This window comes from Sturnira hondurensis, unplaced genomic scaffold (assembly GCF_014824575.4).
Source record: "Sturnira hondurensis isolate 20B ecotype Veracruz unplaced genomic scaffold, ASM1482457v3 Scaffold0018493, whole genome shotgun sequence".
Lineage (NCBI taxonomy): Eukaryota > Metazoa > Chordata > Mammalia > Chiroptera > Phyllostomidae > Sturnira > Sturnira hondurensis.
Window position 1 is genome coordinate 718,075 of NW_028091124.1, and position 23,167 is coordinate 741,241.

Genomic DNA, 23,167 nt, shown 5'->3' on the forward strand with positions numbered 1-23,167 from the left:
GTGGAGGGTGAGCAGAGGGACGACTAAGCTGGGAGGCCATTTTCAGAGGGGAGGTTTAATGGGACAATCACGGTGACCCAGTTGCAGCGGTCCCCTGAGTGGCCGCGCTCTGAGCGCGGGGTCCCCGGGCCTCCCCTAGCATGGTGGGCCCCACAGCACCAGCTCCACCTACCCTGTCCCCGTGGGCACAGCAGCACCGGCCCCCCAGACCCAAGGCATCCTGGCCTGGGGCCCCGTGCTCCCCGCAGGGCTAAGGCTTTGCAGGGGCTCATCCCCGGGGACGTCCATTCTCCCCTCAGTGTCCCCTGCCCCTACACTGAGGGCACGTCTGTGTCCTTGTCCCTCCGCCAGAGGCCAACCCAGGCCACTCACCCCAGGGGCAGAGCTCTGTGGGAGGCCCGCTGTGGGGACAGCGCAGCCCAGGCCTCCCAGCAGCTATAAGGCACAATGTGGCGGCCACCATGGGGCCATGGGGCCATCAGCCCGGGGGCAGCACCGGCAGCCAGTGTTGAGACCAGAGGGCGTGTGCTGGCCGGCCAGGGCTGCAGTGCAAGTGGGCCAGGTCCCAGGGCCTTGGCCACGAAGAGGTCCCCAGGGGCAGCCCCAGAGGCGAGTGTGACCCAGGCAGAGCTCACGGCTGGAGCTGACATGCAGCCATGGCCAGCTGGGGCCACCGAAGGCACAATCATGGTGTCTGGGAGGTCAGGGCTAGGCAGACACGTTGACGTCCCTGAGAGAGATGGCACTGCTGGGGGCCTCGTCCCCGAGCAGCAGGGCCGGGGTGTCCGTGTCCACCTCTGCATCGGCTCCAGCCTCACCCTGCTCCGTGCCGGGCTCGGTGCCGGGCTCCGTGCCGGGTTCCGCACCAGGGCCCAGGCCCTGGGACAGGATCTGCTGGATGGTCCTCCGCAGGTTGGGGTGCAGCCGGCCCTGCGTCTGGCAGAAGACCTCCAGGGCGAACGACTTGAGTGTGCCGGTGCAGAGGTCCTCATACAGCGGGATGGTGTACATACGGGACATCTGTCGGCAGGGGGTGGGGGGTGGGTCTCACTAGCTGCTCCCCGGCCCCTCCCACCAGCCCACAGGCCCTGAGCCCATGGTGACAAAGGGAAGAGCCCCACTGGCCTCTGACCCCCACTAATGGCCCATCGCCAGGGAGCTTGGGTGGGCAGAGAGGCCACGCCCCCTCGGACTCTGCCCAGCTCGTCCTCTGCAGATGGACCCGTGACGGCCGGCAGTGTCTGTGCCCCTCCCTTGTGGTACCCGCCTCAGGTGCCACGTCTTCCCCACCCCGTTCTCAGGGATGCCCGGCCTGAGCAGCCAGACCAGAGGGTCAGCTGAGGTAGCGCAGCGGGAGGGCGGGGCCGGGGCCACACCTGGCTCTCGAGGAAGCGACGCACCCGGTGCAGGTCCGGGTGGTAGTCATTCCGGACCACGATCTGCAGCCAGCGGATGCGGATCTCGGCGTTCATGGAGTCCAGCAGGGAGGAGTAGCACTCAGACAGGCTCGTCACCACGCCTGCGGGGCCGAGGGCACGTCAGGACCGGCAGGCGCACCCCTGCCCCCCACCCCCGCGGCCCTGGGGCCTGCCGTGGGACCCACCCTGGGGCAGCGGGGACCCGTCCAGCAGCCGGTCCAGGAACAGTGCCGTCTGGAAGGTCCTCCACTTGGAGATGTCGATGGAGCTGGCGGAGGCGGCCGCCTGGTCCAGGGGTTCCGCGGTCCACAGCTGGAACAGAGCCTCCACAGGCCGGGTCAGGCTGGATCCCTGAGACAGGTCCGGCTCGGCCAGCGGCGGGCCCGTGGCATTGAGCCAGCGCTCGAACTCCAGGCCTGCAGGGAGGTGTGATCCTGCATCCCCCCAGCCGGGCAGGGGCTGTCCGAGCAGGACTGCCCAGGGGCCCCAGAGCATGAGGGCGTCCCTGGGTGTGACTGTTCCAGGGCCGGGGAGTCCCCAGGACAGGGGCAGTTCGGGAAGTCTGGGGTCCGCTCCAGCACCTGCCCCTTCAAGCCACCAGAGTGGCTTCTGTCGGAGGCACAGGGAGGCTCGAGCTGACAACCCCTGGCACCCCCCGCACTTCTGGGTCCAAGGCAATGGGGTCGTTTAGAACTGGACCTGGGTGTCGGCGGGGGGCGGGTGTCTCTGCACCGTGCCAGGGGAGCACCCCTGCTGCTTCAGAGCCTGGTGCCAGGCAACTGTGGGGGCGGGCAGAGTCCACCCCCAGGGCCCTTGGTGCACTTAACAAACCTTCTATAGTGGTCCGCACACCCAGCCCGCCCAGCCACACGGCACTGCCCTCTCGCAAGTCTTGGCCCCTGCTACTCGTGGGACCACCCAGTCTCTCCTTCTGCCCCTCTGCCCTCGGACCCCAGAGATACCCTCAGGGGCGTCGCAGGAGCAGGCCAGTGGGCTGCAGCCCACTCTGAGGCAACCCAGCCGTCTTCCACCTGCTGCCCCTGCCCCAGGCCTTCTGCACACGCCGTTTTCATGGTTTCCTGTTATGGCCTAAACAGGTCAGCCCTACCCAAGTGCCACCTCCTCCTGGAAGCCCCCTGGGCCCCAGCCTGCTGGGACACACACCCTCCTGTTTCCATGGCCTCCCAGCCCAAGCTCACACTGTGTGGCGAGGACGTCCGGAGGAAGGCGGGTGAACCAGTGGGGCTTCTCCAGGCTGAGGTGGCATCCTGTGCAGGTGGGCCCCCACCCCCCGGCAGGCTGGTCAGGACACGGGGCGGCCTCACCTGCCCGGCAGTCCACACTCTGCTCCTTCAGCTCCGGGAAGAAGCTCAGGAAGGAGTCCAGCAGGTCCTGAGCCACCACGCTGGTGAACTTGTACTTCTCCACATAGGCCTGTAGGGGCGGGGCAGGGCTCAGTGGGGCGGAGGGGGGGGCGGGGATGGGCAGGGGCCCGGCAGGTGGGGCAGGGCCTGTCCAGGGCGGGGCTGCTCACTCGGAGGAAGTCATCGAAGCGCTGGGGGTCCCCACAGAGCTGGGACAGGTAGTAGACGAAGCAGTAGCCCTTCTCGTAGGTGAACAGGTTCATCAGGTGGCTAGGGTTCACCCCTGAAACAACAGCGACTCTGGGTGACGCCCCCACGCCCCAGGGAGGGGATGGGGTGGGCAGGCGGGTGGAGCAGGAAGGGCCAAGGGCCACCGACCCACATACGTCCAGATGCCCTGGGAGTACGGCGATGAGGTCTGCCTGAGGGGCCTGGGGCAGACGGAGGGCCTACCCACCACAGGCAGCAGCAGGCGCTCAGAGCCAGCAAGAGAGGCGGTGAGGGGCTGAAGGAGCCTCAGGAGGCTGGGGCCCCCTGGCCTGGCCTTAGCAGTGCCCTAGCCATGCTGGGGACAAGGAAGCAGGGCCTTGGGGACAGGGTACCTACCTGGCTCCAACTTGACCTGCAGCTTGCTGACCGGGCTGTCCTCTCCGAGCAGCTTCATCTGCCTGTGCAGCGCGTCCAGGCGGAAGGCCGTCTCCAGACAGGTGAAGGCAGCACCTGGCCAGTCACGGAGGCAGGAGACAGGCCTGAGCACATGCAGGCCGGGCATGCAGGAGGCTGGTGCTGCCCGGAGCCTGGTGGAGCTGACCTGAGGCCATGCGCTGGACGCCCCAGAGCAGGGGCAGGGGCTCGCACCCTGGAGGCTGGCCTGGCTCCCAGCCCCTCCACAGTGCCCGCCAGCACGAGCAGCGCCCCCCATCCTGCCCCTGCCCTGGGGACCCTGGCCCTGGGGTCGGCCCCAGGCAGTACCGTAGGTCTCAGTGGTGATGCGGCGCTGGGCGTAGGTGGCCAGGCCCTCGCTCAGCCACATCTCCTCCCACGTGGCGTTGGTGACGGCGTTGCCAAACCAGCTGTGGGCCACCTCGTGAATGACGTCAATGACCAGGAACTCATCACACTCCAGGATGGAGGAAATGACGAAGGTGAGGCAGGGGTTCTCCATGGCCACGATGGGGAAGGAGGGGGGCAGAAAGACGATGTCATACCTGCCGGGAGGGAGGGCAGGCCCGTGACTGTAAGAAGACTGGGGTGGGGGGCAAGTGTCAGCCTGCCCTCCCTGGGAGGTCAGATAGGCCCACTGCTGCTCCTTGGGGCGGGGGGGACAGAGACTCGCACTCCGACCCTCACCCCCCGCCACAGCCAGCCAGGGCTCCAGGGTGCTCCCCACGTACCTGCCCCACATGTATGGCCCATACAGCCGCTCAGCTGCGCTCAGCCACCGCTCCACCACCCCTGACAGCTTGCTGGCGGCTGTGGGCAGGAGGCACGGCTCGGCCCACACACGGCTCCTGTCACGGGGCAGAGCGGGTAGGCTGAGGTACACCCTGAACTCCTCGCCTCACCAGGCCCTCCCTCTGCTCAGGGCCACCATGCTGTGTCCAGCCTGGCTGAAGGCCAGTCCCCCGGCCCCCGCCTCCCTCAAGGCCACCAGGCAGGCCCTTCTGTGGCAGGGGCCCAGCTGAACACTGAGGGGCCGCTTGGTTCCTTTTGTCTCTGAGCAGAAGGAACTGCGTGGGCTTGAGGAAGGTGCCGGCTGGTCCGGAGCCAGGGCTGCCCAGCCTGGGGGTGCGTGGGGCCGGAGGAGCCTGGCACGGCCAGTCCCTGCGGCGTGGGGCCCCCCAGGAAGCAGGAGGAGGAGGCTCTACCTGGGCCCGATGTCTGCTGGCTGCAGGTCCCCGGCCACCAGGGCCACGAGGTAGGCAGGCACAGGATGCTCCATGCGGAAGCGGTAGACGCCCTCCTCCTCCACATAGGCGCTCTGGGTGGCGCTCATCAGCACCTGCACCCCCAGCGGGGCCTGCACGCAGGAGCCCCCCTTGTCAGGGGGCCCCACAATCCAGGAAAGCCCCTATTCATGAAGGAACCCCACACTTCCCCCTCGGGGTACCCCGCACTGAAGCGGCCTTAAAGGGGAGCCCCATGGCTCTGTCGGGGCACCCCACAAACTGGGTCAGGGAGCCCATCACCCCCATCAGAGCTAAGCTCTGGTCTGCAAACCACTGGTCCCTGGGTGGGGGCTGCCACCCCGAGGCCCAGGAGGCCTGGACCCTACCATGGGACCGGCGGCCCCGTCTGAGCCCCCTTCTCAGGGTCCTCCAGCTCATCCCGGGGCCAGGCCCCCAACAGTGAAGCAGCCCTCCTCCCCAGTGAGGAAGGTGGGCTCTCTGTGGGTGGGCGGCCGCCTGGGGCTGGAGGGAGCGGGCAGGGGCCAGGTGGGAGGGCTGGACCTTGACCACGGCGGAGTAGGTGCACTTGACGGCAGGGGTGTCGAAGCAGGGGAAGAGGGAGCGGTTGCACACGGAGTGGCCCTGGGTGAAGACGAAGGGCTTGGCACCGCCATAGGTCAGCTCAGGGTCCAGCCACCAGATCTGCAGGTGGACGGCAGGCTGGGCGTCAGGAGATGCCCTCCCCTCCCCCCGGAGGCTGGGCACCCCGGGGTGGCTCACAGAAACACCAGGACACTCTGAGCCGGGCAGGACTCCTTGAGAGGGTGGGGCCGCAGGAAGGGGGCCCGAGCCCGCTGTCCTGCTCGGGCTGCTGGGCCCAGCGCCTCTGGGGTGGTGGCTGCGAGGTGGCGGCCTGACCAGGTGGCAGCCTGACCAGGTTCACCCAGGGCCACAGCTGCTCAGGTTGCCACTGCTGACCTGCCCCCCAGGCACGCAGGGCACCTGACCCAGAGGGGCGCTGCATTACATCACCAGGGCCAGCCCTCCCTCCAGGCAGTGGGGTGGGCAACAGGAGCCAGCCTGTGCCCCTCACCCCAGCCTCCAAAGGGAAACTGAGGCACAACCGGGACAGCCCAGTCCAAATTCTCACAGACCGGCTGTGGCACATCTGGTGTCCCTCGGGCAGGGGGTCAGGCACCTGGAAACGCGGGGAAGCAGCGCTTCCTGACGACCCTCACAGGAGCAAGCACTGACCCCCGGGTTTGCCCCGGGAAAGGGACCAGCCTTGACAGGAGGGACTCCCACGGTGGGATGGTGGGCAGTGAGCCTAGGCCAGGCACTCGAAGCAGACAGCCTGGACGGAGGTGTCCGTGGGGAGGGTCACAGGGGCCCATGCCTGGAGCACTGGGGACAGACCCCACAGCAGCCGCCAGCACCCAGCTGCCTATCCTTGGGCAGGGCTGTCTCCCCGGCAGACCCCTGCCAGCGCGCACACACTTCTCGAAGTTCGCCCCTCTGTTCCCTCACCACAGGGAGTCCACATGGGTATCTTGCTGACCACACGGGGCCTCCCATGTTCAAGAGGTCTGTCTTGGGAGCCTGCTAAAAAATGCAGACTCCTGGGCCCCGCCTGAGAAAATTCCTGTCTGGGACCCAGGAGTCTGCATTAAGGAGATGCCCCACAGTGGAACCTGCTGCAGGGAGCCCTTTGCCCACCATGGGGACAGGCCCCCATGGTCCCCAAGCTCCCTTCAACCCCCCCACCACAGCCTCTCATGGATCCCCTGATGTGGCCCTCCTCGGGGTCCACTTAGCTCAGGCCTCCTGTCCCCACTGCCCATGGGGTCCACCTCTCAGCCTCGCAGAGATCCATGGGGTCCACAGTCATCCTTAGGAGTCGGGGCCCGGGGCAGGCCCCTATGCAAGCAGGACCCTGCCCCAGAGTGGCGGTGACTCCCTGGGTGCACAGGGAGCAGAGGCCCCGCTGCTGCTGGGCAGGAGAGGAAGACACAGGGCTAAAGGCTCCAGACACTGCGGGGGGGGGGGGGGGAAGACAGCTGCCCTTCCTGGCAGGTGGCTGGCATTCAAGAATGGGGTGCAGGGGCATGGGCCCCAGAGTCTGCAGCACCCCAAACTGCCTGCCAGGAGCTGCACCTTCACCTGGCACAGGGACAGGCTGAGGGATCCAGGCTCTGAGCCCCATGGCATTCGTCTGTGACAGTGGGAGCTAAGGTCATACACCAGTTTGAGGGAGGGCGCAGTCCCTTGTCCTCCGGCCCACAGCTCCAGAGGCTCACAGCCTGTGGGGACCACACTGCCTCTCCCTGCCCAAGTACCTGCCCCAGAGCAGGCCACAAAAAACCCAAGGACAATGGCCACCCTAACTGGCCTGGCCCCATCCCCAGTGGGCCGAGGGGCCTAGTCCCACCCTTCAGCTGGCCATGGGTTTGGGTGAACAGACACATGGGCTCCAAGCTCACATGTGAAGGTCAGGGAGGAGCACACCCTTCTAGCTGTGTTGGGAGGCATGTCTGCCGGGTCTCCAGACAACCTGAGCCAGTAGCTGGCGCCCACACAGTCAGCCAGTGGCCAGCCGGGCAGCCTGCAGGTATGTGTCTAGTTTGGGCTACCAGCCTGATGCCTCAGCCCCACCTGTCCATCACTCTGTCCACTTTTGTGCCATGGGCAGTGACAGATGGAACCTCTGGGGGACTTCCATGTTGTGTGTGTGTGTGTGTGTGTGTGTGTGTGGAGGGGGTGGAGTCACATGTGTGCTGTCCCCATGGGCGCCCAGGGCCATCCCGGCTTTCCTGGCAGAGCCTCTGGGGCAGTGGGAGTTCTGGGCCCAAAGTCCTGCAGAGCTTGTGTGTCTGTGGGGGATGTGAGGCCACTCAGCCACCGCTTCCCACCAGGCCTTGCCCAGGAGGCCCAGAGAGCCTGCCCTCAGCTGCCTGCCCCACTAGGTCTGCCCCGTGTGCCACCTCCGGAGAAGAGACCTGGTGCCCAGAAGTCCTCGGAAAACTCAGGCCCCATGGGGGCCCTTCCACAAGTGCCACCCTGGTCTGTGCCTCGGCGGCAGGTGCTGGCAGGTTCATAGCATGGCAAGCGCCTACCAAATTTGGCTGCTCTGTCCCCGCACACCTGAGAGGAGGGGCCTCCCTTGGCAGCCTACTGTCCCGGGTCCCCTCCAGCTGCTGGGCCAGCGCCTTGGGTCTCATTCTGTCCAAGGCTTCTAAGGGCTCCACAGACAGCAGCTGGGGTCAGTGAGGACGCCTGGGCGAGCCTCCAGGGCCAGGTCGGGTAATGCCAGATGAGAGGCCAGGACCCCCGAACCAAACCGGCCCGGCTCCTTGCAGAAGTCCCCGTCTCGGGTCGGCCTGGCAGCGGGTGAAGAGGAAGAGGCTGCCTGGCGAAGACCCTGTGCCAGTCCCGCCGCCCCGGGCCCACCCTGACAGGACTCACGGCAGGGGCGTCGATCGAGGTGTAGCGCAGGATAACCTGGAAGGGCTGGTGCGCTTGCAGCTCAGGCGGCAGCGTGACGGTGAGCGAGGAGCCATAGTCGGTGAACGGGTCCACCCTGAAGGCCAGTGGGCAGCAGGCAGGCTCGGCGCCGGGCGCCTCGGGGAAGGCGGGCAGAGGGGGCGGGGACGCGGGCCCGGGTCCGGGAGCGGCGAAGGCAAAGGCGCAGGGCTGCTCGGTGGCGGCGGCAGCGGGGGCGCGGCGGAAGGCGGCCGAGTGCAAGCGCAGGGTCGGGTGCGTGTCGAGCACGAGCGCGCGGGGCGCGGGCCGCAGCGCGCACAGCTCGAGCACCAGGCAGCCGGCCAGCTCGCGCGCCTCGGGCCGCAGCTCCAGGCCCAGCTGCAGGTGGCGGAGGCGGAAGAGCTGCGCGCTGGAGGCCGAGGCCACGTCCAGGGCGGGCGGCGGCTCGGGCGGCGGGCGGGCGGGCGCGGCCTCGGCGCCCGGCGCCTTGCGGCAGCAGCATTGCGCCGCCATGCCGCTGCGCTAGGTGAAATCCATGGGCGGCGCCGCGCCGGGCCGTGGGGAGCCGGCGAAGGGTGCCGGGCGGCGGCGGCGGCGGGGCGCGGGCACAACAGGAAGTCGCGACGGGAGCCGCCCGGCCCGGCCCCGCGCCGTGCACCGCCCCGCTCCGGCTCCGCCTGGCCGCCGCCGGGGGCGCTGTGAGCCGGGGACCCGGTGGCCGGGGCGCTGTGCGCGGGGTAACCGGGCGCGGGAGAAACCCTGTACAGGTGGCCCGGACGCTGTGCATGGCATACTAGGGTGGTCGGGGCACTGTGCGCGGGGTCCGGGAGCCCGGGCGCTAGCGTGGGGTGGGACGGGGAGTAGAGGGCTCTGTGCCAAGGACTGGGGCGTTGTGCCTGTAGTGAGCTGCAATGTGGGGGCCGTGAGGACACTGTGCTCGGAGGACCAGGGCGCCCTGGGGTCCGTGCAACAGGCAGCCAAGTGGCCTTCCTGCCCTGTGCGCTTCCTACCTGGCGGGCGCCCCAGAGACCCCGGCAAGCGCCGCTCCCTTAGGGACGCTGCGCGCCAGCTCCCTGGGGCAGTGACTGCCTCTGTGAAGCCAGGAAGCGTAGTGTCCGGAGCTCAGTGCGATTCAACCACTGGGGCTGAGGTAGTGGTCCTCTTCTGTCCCCACCTCACTGCCCCGTGAGACCAGCGGCGGTGCTGTGAGCGTTGTGGGGGGAGCGGGGAAGCTCAGGAAGCTCAGGGCTATGCTGTCAGGTCAGGTGGCCGTCAGGCTTGTGTGGCTCCGTAGGTTTTAATGAACAGAAGTTCAGCTCCCCAGTTGCCTGAGCGTGTTCCGAGGTCTCGGTTCGTGTCTGGAGTGCACTGTGCGGCTGGTAGCAGGGCTGGTGTTCCGTGTGGAAGGAAGTTCCCCAGGACAGTGTTGCCTGATGGTCTGCGGGGCCCGGAGAGGCCAGCCGGTTTAGGGGGTGTGTGGTCTGCTGGGCCGGTAACCAAACCTGGTCTGCCTGCCCGCCCCCGTCCCACCTGCCCAGTGCTGTGCTGGACCCTGGGCTCAGAGGGGCCAGGTGCAGACCAGGCAAGATGCCCCATGAGAGTGTCAGGTGGACCTCGGAGCAGTGGCTTGAGAGGGACCATCATGATGTTGTGATCAGCGACTGTTAATACTAGGGGCCTTGGGGGGAAGGGGCTTTGCCCTGGGGAGCGTCCAGGAGCCCCGCACGCCTCTCTGCCTTGCACGATTGCCTAGTGGCAAGGTGTAGGGCTGGACTAAGGCCCTGCTCTTGACCTCAGCGTCATCCCTGAGTAGTATTGAGTTTTCTGGACCCTGTGTCCCCATGGTAACCATGTGATCATGCCTGCCCTCCCCACCTGGGGATGGGAAGGACGGCCAAGAGGGAGGGTATGTGTTCACTGACGCAGAGCACATTCCCAAGGCAGGTCCCTGTGTACCATCTCAGCTGGGGGACACGGCCTCCTTCTTGGGGCCCACACCCCAAACGCACTGGGAGCCCAGCGTTCCAGCTGTCACCTGGTGGAGGGGTCCATCCGGAGCCAGAGGCTCAGTAGGAAGAGGCCTGGGGTCTGGCCAGTCCAACCTGCCCTTGGTGCCCCAGCGCCTGCCTAGATAGCAGGGGCCCTGCAGTGCGAGGGCGGTGTTTTCCATGGCCCTCCCAGTTGACCAGCCGCTCCGAGCTCCACACCCAGGCAAGCTTCTTATCCCACCGGCTCTGTTCTGAGAATCACCTGACCCTGGTTCCTTCCACCTGGCCTGGGCTCTGTTGTCTTTGCACTCTTGTCACCCAGGGCCAGGTCAGCATGTTAGGGGGCATGCCGTCACAAGTGCCGTGAGTAGGGGGCGGCTGCGGTGCACAGGGCAACCGCCTGGGCTCCGGTCCTTGCTCCCGACCTCCCGGCTGGGTGAATCGCTCAGCTCCTAAGGTTGCAGATGGAGCCAAGTGGAGAAGGTGGCAGTAGACCCCCACAGAGTTGAGAATGGCGATGAGTCGTGAAGGGCTTGGGAGTATGTGACAGTTGGCAGGCCTTGCATGAAGGTGGTAGGAGTAGGGTCGTGACTGGGGCTGTGGCTCTCGTGTGGGGCTGCTGCCTGGTGACCCCCAACGGGGCTGGGTGTGGTGTATGATCTGAACTAGGGACCCATGGGTGACATGGTTTCTGCCCCAGGTGCAGAAGCTAGAGGACTGGGAAGGGGGCGGCCCCTTTCACAGCCACTCTGCTCTACTTGCAAAGGGTGAGCTTCCGGTTCCCACAGCTCTGGGCTCTGCTGGGGCAGATGTCTCAGTTCCCAGGTAGGATGAGTACACCTGGGGACACACCCTGTTGCTCTGGATGGGAGGCTGAGTCACCACCTCGTACCTGAGGCATCAGGCAAGTCAGGGCTGCTCTGCTGGAGGGAAGGACTGGCCCTGGCCTCCAGGGACAGTGGGGTTCTGCTCCACTCCATGGGGATTGGAGTAGCCTGCTGGAGCTCTGGCGGCTCTCCTGACCCCTCCTGGTCAAGTGGGGAAGGCTCATCCCTGCAGGAAAGACCAGGAGCTGGCCAAGGGTGGAGGGGATGTGCAATGACTAGTGGGAAGGGAAATGATAAACACAAACTACGGTTATTTTATGCTTTATCTCATTATATATATATTTGTATGTTAACTAGGAACTATGTACAGTATCTGAAATTCACGTTGTAAACCCTGAGAAAGAAGATACCCGTTAACAAGGAATCCGGGTGGCTAACTGGGCTCGAAAACAAAGATAAAACCCAGAGCCCAGCAGCCATCTCTATACCTTGCAAAGTGCACTTTATGGATAAGCCTCTGGTGCACGGAACTACTCACCTGCACTGTCCCTGCCCTCTGAGCAGCCCTTAGAAGGGAACTCCTGAAATCCTGTGTTAGTCAATAAGACTGATGCTTTCCCATCCAATCAGAAGCACAGCTCCTAGGTGGTTCTATTCTGACCAATCAGGACAAGTGCCTTAGGACCAATCAAACTGGGTGGACCTAGAGTCCTCATTTGCATGTGCAGGGTGCAGGGTGCAGGGACCAGGGGCAGGAACTTCTGCCCATGTAAGCCAGCTCTGCTCTGGCTCTAAATGCACTTTCTCTTTCCACCTGATACTTAAGATTTTTCCTGGCTGGGCTGAAACATTAAAGGTGTCTTGCTGGAGCACAGCACAGAGCAGACCAGCACAGCGAGGCAAAGCTTCGAGGATCAGAGCAGAGGAGCCCCAGGGCTACCTGACGGTCACTGTTTTAAAACTGCTGTGTTGCAGTTGAACTCTTCACAGTGAATAGTTTCCTTCTTAGCCACACCCCAAATCAGGGATTCCTTTTGGCACTCAATTGGCACCAATGGTAATTAGCGGAGGACATGTAGTAGCCGTTTTTTCCTTTTCTTTTCCCCACTGTCTTATTTAAGATGTGGTGGTGGTGGTGCCCTGATTGGTGAGGCTCAGTGGGTTGGGTGTTATCTGCCAACTGAAAGGTCGCCAGTTTGATTTCTGGTCAGGGCACATGCTTGGGTTGTGGGCCAGGCCCCTGGTTGGGGGCTTGTGAGAAGCGATTGATTGATGCTTCTCTTCTCTTTACCCCTCCTCCCCCACACTCATGACAAATAAATACAATCTTTTTTTAAAAAGCGTTGATGGTGATATATTTTCTAGTATTCTCGTTAGGCCACAGGATGTCCAGGTGAGGTGTGTACCCAGAAGAGGGGTACAGAGGCTCAGAGGCACAGATGGGGGTGCACTGCTGCAGGAGAGCATGCATGGGCTCGATACTGCAGCTGAAACTAGGAGGTAAGGAAGGCAGGAGGCGGGCACGCTTGACGGTGTGTCACAACCTTGCATGCTCACCTTCGTGTCGCAGCAGCTACAAGTCTGGAAACCATGGCTCTCGCCGGCCAGATCCTGTGTTGGGTTCTGAGACTTTAGAGGGGACCACTGTGAGGCTGGGGAAAAACCACTACGGCTTGAGCGGGTGGCAGACACGAGTTTGCCAGCAGCCCCACAAGTCCTCCCAGAGTCACCCACATCACAGTGGCCAGGAGCCAGCACCAGGGTGGCAGATGTCTGTGACCCCTGAACTTCCCAACTTCCTGGCCTTGGCTCCTGGTCTTGATGTCCCTGTAAGAAATGCCTTTCCGCTTTAAGTTCAAGTGGTTCTGATCTTCCTTGTCTAATAAATTAGGAGTGTGCATGGACTAGCTCACACTCAGAAACTCGGAGCCCCGCTTGGTGGTTGGACTGAACAACGAGGGCTCACTGTCCGGAGGGCCCCTTGAGCAGGTGGGACCCGGACCGCACGGCCTCTTCGTACTCCTGGAGCTGACGCCAAAAACCCGGGTTGGGCTCGGCCACCGGGCAGGCAGTCTTCACGGTCTGCAAATAAGGGGAGTAGGTTAGAGGCTGCGCAGGGCTGCCTACAAAGACCACAAGTGCGCCCCGCCCATGTCCGGAACCCCGCCCCTCCAGGAAGACTTGCGCCAACGCACAGCCCCATCCCACCGGAAGGCCCGCCTACCTGGAAGGCCTGCTCCAGGCTGAGGCCGCGGTGCCGCATGAGGTAGGCGGTGCAGACCGCTACCGAGCGGCTGCGGCCGTTCTTGCAGTAGACGAGGCAGGCGCCGCCGGCGCGCACCGCGGCATTCATGGCGGCGCAGGTGGGTTCCAGGTGCGCCAGCAGGTCCTCGGCCGGGTCGTCGAACACGGGCACGCGCAGCTCGGCCACGCCGGGCGCGCGCGGCCCGGGCTGCTGGCGCGAGACGTTGATGCACAGGGTAACGCCCGCGCGCGCCAGCAGCTCTGGCTGGACCGCGGCGCGCGCGTTCCCGAGGAAGAGCGAAGGTGCGACGTGCACGAACGGCGGCGATGCGGCCTCGGAACTCCCGAGGCCTCCAGTTCGTCCGGAGTCCATGACCGGCGCTCGGGCGCCTGGCCCGGGGGTCTATTTTGGGCAGCCAGTCCGGCGGCGGGGAAGCCTTGGACCCCGTGAGCAGCATCCAAGCTGTGCACGAGCGGGCCCGCCCACAAGGCCCTTGCCACTTCCTTATTGGTCACGCTCTGCAGACTCCTGCTCTGATTGGATGCTGCTGGGCGGTCCCGGCAGCCGCCCTGGGAGGCGGGGCCTCTAGAGCTGCAGGTGTAGGTCCCTGCGACCCCGGGAAGCTTCAAAGACTGGGACAGCTGTGCTGGAGTGTGTCCAGCAGGCGGACCAGTAGGCCTCTGGTAGGGCTGAAGGCGGGGCGGCGTGACAAGCTGTGGCTGCCGTGAAAAGCAGCGATTTGTAAGCAGTGTGCTGCAGCAGGCACACTGGTGTGCCCCGAGAATTTTTAAAACGTGCAATACCTAGCTATTTGGTCAGGAGCACTGAACTTTTCCCCCTTAGTTTGCCAAATTAAAAAATGACAACAGCAAACACAATAGCCCCGTGTGGATGAATTCAAATACCTATTTTTTGTTTGTCAGATGGGCAAAAATATATATTTAGTGTGCCGCTGCAGAATTTTGTGTGTGTGTGTGCGCACACCTGGGCCCTGATACAAGTCCTTGGTGCAGCGGAGCGGAGGGCCGTGTCACAGATTCTCATCCGGACCCCCATGAGTACCCTCCGTGGCCAGTTGTCTCCTTGGTGAACCACCTAGTTTGGTGTGTTCCTTTTTAAAGTTTATTTTTAGAGAAAGGGCAGGAGGGAGAGAAACATCCATCATTTGCCTCCCAACCCCACAACCCTGGCATGTGCCCAGACCGAGAATCGAACAGGCACCTCTTCAGTCCCACACCAGTCAGGGCAGTTTTGTGTATTCTTAGTAACCACATCCTATCTATATAACTGCATTGTCGGATGAGGTCCCTTGAGTACAGCTTTATGCTTATTCCTTATGGTTTTTGTCTCCTAATAAATTATCCTTTGTAATTTATTTATTTTATTTTTTATTGTAAAACATGGTTCATATAAATAAAGCTATTTACCATCAACTTTTCATCATTTCCAGACCAGTACTTTCATTGCTTGTCTTTTTCTTAGTTATTAATTTTGAGAACATCACTGTAACTTTAAAAAGCTACAATAATATTATAAATATTTAAAAATTCATATTATTTAATGTCCACACAGTTGCCTCTTCAATAAGATTTCTCGAGAAAACCTCTAAATAGATGTTTTTCTGATAGTATATTTCAGGGAATGGTTTCAGTGAAAAGTAACTGTCTTACAGCCTTGCATATATTTATTTAGTTGCAATTTTCATTTTACTTTAATAGTAGCAAAAACATTTCTGATTCTTCTCCATTGTTTACTTGAGATTTGCAATCCATCCTTCCAGAGGTTATTCTCCACTCCAGACCACTCCCAGCCCCCAACCCCATCATGCACACTGGCCTGGTACTGGATAAATCTGGCCAAATGAACCTGTACAGTCCCTCTGGGCGACCTGGGTTCTCTTTATTCCAGCTGCAGCCACTGAGCATTGCTGACAGTCAGATCTGTCTTGCAACCAGGGGCTCCCTTGTGAGCTAAAGCCTAAAATGCAGGTCTGCAGCCAGGTCTTCAGCTGCTGCAGGTCTGGACAACACTAACGGAGGCCGGCCCAGAATAATCCACTTCCCTCTCCTGTCCTAGGGACAGACACGACATTCCTGGGATGACATTCCCATTTTTCCCAAGTTCATAGGAGCCATTGAAATAGATTTTCTGTCCCCCAGCTTGATAAAGGGTCCGCGTTTCCTCCAGCCAATCAGTGAAGCTGTTCTCCCATGGTTGCTTTGTCAGCAACCAAGGTGTTACCAAACCTAACCAGTAGTTGGGGCCGGGGTCAGAGGGGGGGGCGTCCCACTGCTCGCTGCCTACCAGGCAAATCTCAAAAAAAACGGAAATTCAGTAGAAAAGAAAGGAATCTTTTACTTTATGGCAAGTTTCGCCTAAAATATCTGGGTAGCAAAAATAAGGGGAGAGGAAAAATCAGGGTATGACATGAATATTTGTCATTACAACCCCCAGGTCGGTTCAAGAACTGAAAATACAAGAACAGAGACCCGTTCACAGTGCTGTCTATGATCACCAAGGTCTGAAATGGCAGCAAGCTTCTGTCTCAAACCCCATTCATTCTAAGACACCCCAAAAAAAATCACTTGTCACTTTCTGCCAGCTCATTTCAAGGTTGTGCCAGGAACCTCTTCTCGCACCTGAAAGTATCATGAACATAGGTAGTTTAGCTGGTCTCCAGTAGCTGTCCAGCTGTTAATAACCTTATTTGAAAACAGGGTCTCAGTAGATGTAATGACGTCATACTGGATTAAACCGAGTGACTAGTGTAAAGAGAGGAAGATTGGGAGACCCAAATACAGAGGAAAGAGTAACTTCTGTTGCTTTATTTAAGGCGCCCGGGTTGTAACACTTGGTTACAGCAGCTTCAGGAAAACTAAAGCATCGGCCAATGCAAAGGACCCTTAAAAATATTTCTGGCAAGTCCAACAATGTGGTAAGATTGGCTTAACAATTCTAAATTCTAAAATGTGGTCCCAGTGACCCTGGACTCCAACCCCATCTTGTGCCCCGACCAGACCACGCGCTGCCCCTCGGTGCCCTCCACAAACATTTACTTTGGGGTCAGGCCAAGTTTTATTAAACACTGGCTTTACTGTGACGGTGGACAGGTTAGTTCATCCCTCAGGAGAGCCTGTTACCTCGGGGCTCTCTGCACGGAGGCATCAGGAGCCTTTCCCGCTATGTCCCTCGCGGAGCCCTTGGCCCCTAAGCGGACCGCCGTCCTGTCTTGGGGGACATTGAACTCGGTGGGTGGGTGGGGGAGAAGACTGACCTGCCGGGTAAGCCAACAGCCGGGTTCAGATAAGCCAACAGCACTCGCGGATGTGCGGGGGCAACGAGGTTGGGGGGACGGGGGTCACCGCGGGGGGAGGGTGAATGGGGGGCACAGGGCCAGGGAATCCTGGAAGGGCCCGGAGGGGCACTTCTTCCCAAGATTCCTGGACGTCCGGGGGCGTGTCTTCGCACAGCGGGGCGTGTCTGTGGGCGTGTCCGGCTGAGGCCTGGCGCGGGATTGGCCAAGACGGAGAGTCGCACGTGGGCCGGGCCGGTCTCCAGGGAAACCCGAAGCTCTGGGGGGACCAGCGCCGGGACCAGCGGAGACTAGTAAGCGGCGCGGCGCTGCGCTGCAGGCGGACCCGGGGCCGTCGCTGAGGGCTCTCCGAGCCTCGGTGAGACCCAGTGTTAGGGGCGCTGTCGGGAACCCTGCGGGGAGTCAGCGAGTCCCGGTGAGTCGATGTGGGGGTTCTCCGAGCTCCTCAGAGGCTCCTGAGGGCCTGTGCGTGGGTCCCACATCCCCTGGGGGAGCAGAGAGGAGGTTTGGGACCCCACGTGCGTGATAGGCTGTGAGTTAGTATGAGTTAGAGGTTGGGTGGAGGCCATGCCCTCACGCCTGGTCCCGCAGCCCTCGTGGGCGGGCTCCTGAGGCCCCCCGGGGTAAGGGGGGACCCTTTGACTGTGCCCCCAACTCGGAAAGCCAGCAGGTGCAGGACTGGCCCGAACCGCAGGGCTCTAAGTTGTGGTCGTGGGAGAGTGTCCTGTGTGCTCTTCCTGTGCCCGCCCCCCACCCCCCGCGTCCCACGAAGGGACAGAAGCACCCTCGGAGGTCTGGAGAAGCTTTCCCGGGCGGTTCTAACGGGATGTGGAGGGCTGCGGCCTTGGGCCCGGTCCAGTTGGGGAGGGGACCTTTTCTCTGAGGTCGATGGGGCTGTGGGCGGTCAGTGGGCACCGTCCAGAAGCCCCCCGGAGCTGACACGGGTCTCGGGCTTTGCTTCCAGGTTCAAAGACAAGAGGCATGGAAAGGGGTTACTTCTCGGACTTACGGTGTGAAGTCCCAAGCCCTGACCAGCAGGAGGGGAGGGGCAGCGAGCCTGCTGCCTCTGAGGACCCAGGAACCCTGGAGAGCTCGGAGCTCTTCACCAAAAGGTGTGGGGACCCTTCCATAGGCAGGTCTCCCTCTGACCCTGGGGGCCAGGCTTTGCTGGGATCCACCTTCTGGGCAGGGGCTATGGAATCGCTGAATGTTGTCTTATCCCTCCAAACACTAGTCTCTGGAGAAACAGAAAAACCTGGAGGGTGTATCAATAGTCAGGAAAATTACCGTAATGGGCGACTGGGCCCCTGAGCCTGACCTTTGCCCCCTCCTCCAAGCCTGCCCACTCTGCCCCTGCCCGTCTCCTCCCACCCTCGGGGACATTTGCTGTGCATCACGTGGTCCCAGGTCGGCACGTCTCTTTCACAGGATGTTGTCCTGGGGGCTGGCACCTGGCAGGTCTGCCTTGGGCTGGGTGCTGCCCTGACGTCTCAGGAACTCCCCCTGGAACCCCATTGGATCTGTCCCTGGTGTGGTTTGAACTGTGTTCCCAGCCCTGGAATTGCTATATTGAAGCCCTAACCCTCAATGCGATGGGGTCAGGAAAGGGGGCTCAGGGGGTGATTAGGTCAGATGAAGCCGTGAAGGCGGGACCCCATGATGGCATTACTGCCCTTATAAGAAGAGGAAGAGACTAATTAACAGCTTCCCTCCCCACCCCGTGAGGACATGGGAAGCCGACCCTCACGGAGAACCACGCCGTCAGGCACCCCGACCTCGGACTTGAAGCTCCTGCCACTGGGAGCCATACCTGCCCGGGTCCGAGCCCTACACATGCTGTCCATTGCAGCAGCTGGAGCAGCCAACACGGTCCCCATTGAACGGATGACGAGACTGGGTCGCAGGGGAGTAAGGAACCCATCTGGGGGCAGAGCTGAGTGGTGGAACTGTCGCCTACCGTGCCCCCCATTTCCAGGGTCCCCAGAGTGGGCCTCACACGTGATGGCTTGCAGTAATGATCTCCTTGCCTGACCTCAAAATCACTTTCACTTATTTGAACATTTTTATTTCTCATATTCTCACTGTCAGTTATCTTTCCTCGTTATTTTTTTTAAGTAACAAGTAATATCTGGGCCAGGCAGAGAATGAGGAAATACTGGTATGTCGGTCTGCTGGGCCAAGGCCAGGGACCGAAGACTGGGGGCCTTCCACAACCACCACTGTTCTCCGTTCTGAAGTTGAAGACCGGGCTGTGGGCTGGGTCACTCCTTGCCAGGGAGTGGGAGGTGCGGCGGCAGGCCCTCCCCCGTGTGCGGACAGCAGGACAGCCGTCTGCTCTCTGCCCACGGGTCCTGACATTGTGTTCTCGGCCCCATCCCGACTTCCTCCTTTTACGAGGACAACAGTGTCATCAGAGTAGGGTCCAAATCAAGTCACACTGTGTTTCTGGAGGAGTAGGACTCCAACATATGAACTTGGCAGTTGGGGGGGCGCGGTAAGGGCACAATTCAACCCCCAGGTAAACAAAACCCGGGAAAGCCCCCAAACAGAGCATATCTGAGTGCCCAGGCTTCCTCGTTGTTGCACGGGGGTGTCTGTCCTTCTCTGACTTCTTTCTACAGACCTGCAGTGATGTGGCGGATAGAGGTCTGTGTGCCTGTAGCAGCCCAGTCGCTCCTTACTGGGCGGGTGCTTCAGGCCTCTGCAGCTCGAGGCTGCCACTGGAGAGCCATCTGGTGGGGGGCGTTCGGAGTCTGAGTGTCATCCCCCCCCCAGCACCATGTGCAGCCTGATAGGGGGCAGGTCTGGAGGACAGGCACCCACATGGAGCGCCCCAAAGAGAGGCCTTTGGAGTGGGGAGGGAGGCAGGGAAGGGGACTGTGTGCTGGGCAGGGCAGGGGTGGGCAGATCCCCAGTTGAGTCAGGAAAGAGGCAAGCCCACCAGGCACACGTTCTGTCCCCGCCGTGTGCCCACTCACCCCTGAACCCTTCCTTGATCTATGAGTCCACTGCTGCCCCTCAGGCTGCTCTCCCGTCACCCTTCCTCCAGAAGCTTGTGCCCCTTGTTTAGTCTGTTGGACATTCCAGATGTGTCTGCCCAGCTCTGCCAGCTGAGGAGAGAAGAGCCTGCAGGGGGCACTGGCTGGTGGCCAGCACCAGGCTCGCCCAGCACACAGCTGGCACAAGGCAGCCATTGGTCCTCTGCCTGGTCCTGCTGCCAGGGCACCCTCCACTCTAACCTGGCTAGACAGACTTACTGTGCCTCCCACTTCCTGTGGCATCCTCTCTGCCTCACTTTCCCTTTCTGGAGAATGGGGATATCCGCAGCCTCTGCCCCAGCATTGTTGGGAGGGAGAAGCCGGGGTAGAGCGGGGTTCTCACTCAAGACCTCTGGCCAGCTCAGTTCTCCCCCCTCTGCCCTTCACCCCCTACCCCAGGTACGGGCCACAGGCCCTGGAGGAGGAGGAGGAGGAGCCCAAGGGCGAGCTCAGGCAGCAGGACCTGCAGGAGGCCCGCGTCCAGCTGGCCTCAGGCGTGCAGGAGTGGCAGGACGGCTGCGTCTACCGAGGGCAGTTCGGGCTGGGCATGAAGATGGGGTCAGGAGAGTTCTCGTGGCCCACGGGCGAGGTAACTGGCTTCCGAATCGTCCTTCCCCCTTGCCTGGGGCTCGACCAATCAGGGCCCCTGCCGTTCCTTCCGAGGAGGGTATGATGTGGACACATAGGCCCAGCAACAGGAGGGTGGCCAGGCTGATGCCTCTCCTGCCTGAGGACCCCTGGAACATGCCCCGAGCTTACATGAGCCTCCAGACTAGGTGACCAGGACCCAGCCGGGAGGGCAGGGACCTGAGCTGGTGCTGCTGGTCAGATGACACTGGAACGGGGTGGACAGAAGCAGGAGCCCTGACCCCAGTGCTGGGCATGGACAGAACTCCCTCATTCGGGGAGTTAAATGGCCCCCACAAACAGTTTGCAGCCCGCAGGCCATTCCTTTTTAGTTGAGCAGACACAACATCCCCGCCCCGATGTCGCCATACACACTGAATGGTGTCGGACGTGGCCATCCCCATCCTGGGGCTACTCTGCTGACCATTGTCTGGCACGGCCAGACTCTCAGGAGGAGTGACCTGAATTAGACCTGGCTGAAATGAAAAGGCACTCCTTGGCTCTTGGGGCTGGAAGCTCCTTGCTGGGGCCCTGCAGCCTTCCACACGGCCGGGTCCAGGGATCTGGTGGCTGGTGGAGGGGACAAGGCTGCCCTCCCCCACGGGCAAGCCCGCCGGGTGGCATCACACACTGCTGCAGGGGACAGGTGGCCCTGGCAGGACCCTGGTCTGGCTTGGGGATGGGTCCCACAGCCAAGCCCTCATCAAGGCCTCAGCTGCTGGTCAGGAGTCCTCTGGCTGGACAGGCTTGGTCACATGGGCAGGGGAGGGTCAGTCCACTGAAAAACCCATGGCGAGTCAGCTCAGCTGCTTGAGGGGAGAGAAGGGACACTAGCAGGCAACAGTGTGTCCCCTTGGTGCGGAGCAGGGACAGTCACCCGAGTGCTGTCCAGCCCGCTTCTGGTGTGGAGGGCAGTGTCTGACAGGCATGGCAGTCGGTTGAGTCTGCCAACTGGTTGAGTGCTTCCTCTTGGGGTCCCCGTGGGGGACCCGCTCTGACAGACCCACCTGGACCCTGATGGGACCCAGTGTGGCGGAGTTTACAGTAGCAAAGTTTACAAAGCCACACCCATGTTCCTAGCCAGAGCCTACAGCCCTCCCCCAGAGCCACACAGGTGACAACTTGCTGGCGGCCCCCCTCTCCCTGGGTTTCCTGTGGCCCAAGAACCTGCGTGGATGCAGGGCAGGGTGGGGGCTGAGGCCAGGCCAGGGCCCGGGAGCAGACACAGCTTTTGCCCAGACCCAGGTGGGCACTGACCCGGTCATGGTCATGGCCTTTGTCTTCCTGACTCAACTCCCCCTGGCCCCCAGCCAGGCAGGAGGGGGTGTGGCCACCGGGCAGACACCTGGCACACCCTCTGCACCATTTGGGTGACCAAGCTCTGTTCACAGTGGCCACTCAGACTTGAACGGGACACTGTGGCCAGGCAGCCCATGAGTTTAGGAGCCAGGGGCCCCCACTCACAGCTGGCCGGGCGTGGGGCTCAGCTGGGAGGGCGTCCTGGGTGGTGAGGGCGGCGTCTCGGGCACACATCTCAGAGTGCTCTGTCCACAGTCCTACCACGGGCAGTTCTACCGGGACCACCGCCACGGCTTTGGCACTTACACGTGGCCGGACGGCTCCCATTTCACTGGCATGTTTTACCTCGGCCACCGGGAAGGCTATGGCACCATGTACATGAAGGCGAGGCTCTTCCAGGTGAGTGGCGGGGCCCGTGTATGCCTCCATATTTTCAGGCCACCGGACGAAAAGATATTTAGGTTTGTTTCCCGTTTACATACATACATGTTTGTACGTAATCGTGCCAATAATCAGGTACATGAGAGTGAAAAAAACAAGAAGAAACTGGAAGCTCTTCACTGCCGAGGCCCCCGAGTAGGGGTGCAGAGTTCGCAGGTCGTGCGGATCTTCAGATAGAACTGAAAATGCACGTTGATACTTACACGTTTTTACACATGGACGGGGCCATTCTCTGTATATTGTTTTGGAACTTTTTCTCCCCTGGAGACTGTTGTTGGTTGTGCCAATGCAGACAGGTTCTTCCTTATTTTATTCTGTTACAGTATAACTTACAGTAAACCCACCGTGTCCTGTTACACAATGGGCAGTTCTGGAGGTCTGGCAAGCGCAGACCACCACCACGGAGCCCCCGCCAGCGGCCCCCCAGCGCTGCCCCGCACCTCAGTGTAACAGGTCTCTCCTCCCCCCACCAGCCCTCGTCTGACCCCCTCTCGCCTGTCAGGCCTCCTTTGCCAGAATGCTGGATGCGTGAGATCGCGCCCTGTGTCTTGGGAGCAAAGTGCACTTCAGACCACGTGTGTGGCTGCGTGTGCCGGGGCCTTGGCCTTCTCGCCGCTCAGGGGCTTTTTGCTGGAGGGCCACCTGCTGGACCCCTCCCTGGCTGGCAGACCTGTGGGTTGTTGCCAGTTTCCGGTGATTTTGAGAAAAGCTGCGTTAAACATGTATATGTACACAAACCTATGGGTGTCTGTATGTCTGCGTGTGTGTGTGTGTGTGCGCGCGCACGCAAACACGCTCCCAGATTTCCTGCGCTCCCTACCAGTCCCGCCTCCACGCCCAGCCCTCAACAACCACCAACGTGCTCTTCATCACTGTGCTGTCTCCCTTCCTGTAGTTCCATGTAAATGGAATCGCACAGCATGCACCAGTTAGTTTAATTTCTTTTCGGCATAGGGTGTGACTCTGTTGAGATTCATGCATGTTTTGCCCGTGTCTGTTGTCTGCCTTTGTATGGGAAGGAGCCGCATCCCACTGTGTGGATGGCGGTCATTGTCTGCTGCTGCGCCCGCCACTGCGCATCTGAGTTCTTTCCAGTGCTTGGTTTTCACGAGTGCAGCCGCGAAGAGCCTTCCTTTTCACACGGACACAAGTCTTCAGCGTCAGCTGGATAAGCACTGTGACTGGGTAGCCACCGTACGTGTGGTAGGTTGTACAAGAAACTGCCCAGTGGTTTTCTG

General features: G+C 61.5%; 3 protein-coding genes across 5 annotated transcripts in view; 1 reads left to right on the forward strand and 2 right to left on the reverse strand.

The window, feature by feature from the left end:
• Positions 1 to 37: 37 nt before the first annotated feature.
• On the reverse strand, positions 38 to 8,774 carry RNPEPL1 (arginyl aminopeptidase like 1). The gene is made up of 11 exons (XM_037069154.1): positions 8,134 to 8,774; positions 5,233 to 5,373; positions 4,651 to 4,802; positions 4,177 to 4,293; positions 3,755 to 3,990; positions 3,389 to 3,502; positions 2,953 to 3,065; positions 2,744 to 2,852; positions 1,604 to 1,834; positions 1,377 to 1,519; positions 38 to 1,020 (listed from the first exon to the last, which is right to left on the reverse strand). Exons 1-11 carry the CDS (start codon positions 8,662 to 8,664, stop codon positions 709 to 711), a joined length of 2,199 nt encoding a protein of 732 aa, XP_036925049.1. The 5' UTR covers positions 8,665 to 8,774; the 3' UTR covers positions 38 to 708.
• A 3,513-nt stretch (positions 8,775 to 12,287) lies between these two features.
• Positions 12,288 to 13,664, reverse strand: DUSP28 (dual specificity phosphatase 28). Its single transcript, XM_037069223.1, has 2 exons — positions 13,191 to 13,664; positions 12,288 to 13,048 (listed from the first exon to the last, which is right to left on the reverse strand). Exons 1-2 carry the CDS (start codon positions 13,581 to 13,583, stop codon positions 12,929 to 12,931), a joined length of 513 nt encoding a protein of 170 aa, XP_036925118.1. The 5' UTR covers positions 13,584 to 13,664; the 3' UTR covers positions 12,288 to 12,928.
• A 3,124-nt stretch (positions 13,665 to 16,788) lies between these two features.
• The window catches only part of ANKMY1 (ankyrin repeat and MYND domain containing 1), a 34,259-nt gene continuing 27,880 nt past the window's right edge, over positions 16,789 to 23,167 (forward strand). For 2 of the 3 annotated variants that reach the window (XM_037069222.1, XM_037069221.1), the window contains exons 1-4: positions 16,789 to 16,939; positions 17,489 to 17,636; positions 19,962 to 20,151; positions 21,744 to 21,887. In XM_037069222.1, coding sequence (XP_036925117.1) covers positions 17,506 to 17,636; positions 19,962 to 20,151; positions 21,744 to 21,887 — 465 coding nt within the window. In that variant the 5' untranslated portion in view covers positions 16,789 to 16,939; positions 17,489 to 17,505. The remainder of the gene's footprint in view (positions 16,940 to 17,488; positions 17,637 to 19,961; positions 20,152 to 21,743; positions 21,888 to 23,167) is intronic. The other variant, XM_037069220.1, reaches the window with a different exon arrangement.

Excerpts from the sequence above, each read along its gene's own strand:
- RNPEPL1 (XM_037069154.1), bottom strand. The coding sequence starts at position 8,664 with ATGGCGGCGCAATGCTGCTGCCGCAAGGCGCCGGGCGCCGAGGCCGCG. Across the intron at positions 5,374-8,133 it reads CCTCGATCGACGCCCCTGCC|ATCTGGTGGCTGGACCCTGA; the intron begins GTGAGTCCTGTC and ends GTCCACCTGCAG. Across the intron at positions 1,021-1,376 it reads GTCGCTTCCTCGAGAGCCAG|ATGTCCCGTATGTACACCAT; the intron begins GTGTGGCCCCGG and ends CCCTGCCGACAG.
- DUSP28 (XM_037069223.1), bottom strand. The coding sequence starts at position 13,583 with ATGGACTCCGGACGAACTGGAGGCCTCGGGAGTTCCGAGGCCGCATCG. Across the intron at positions 13,049-13,190 it reads GCCTGGAGCAGGCCTTCCAG|ACCGTGAAGACTGCCTGCCC; the intron begins GTAGGCGGGCCT and ends CCTTATTTGCAG.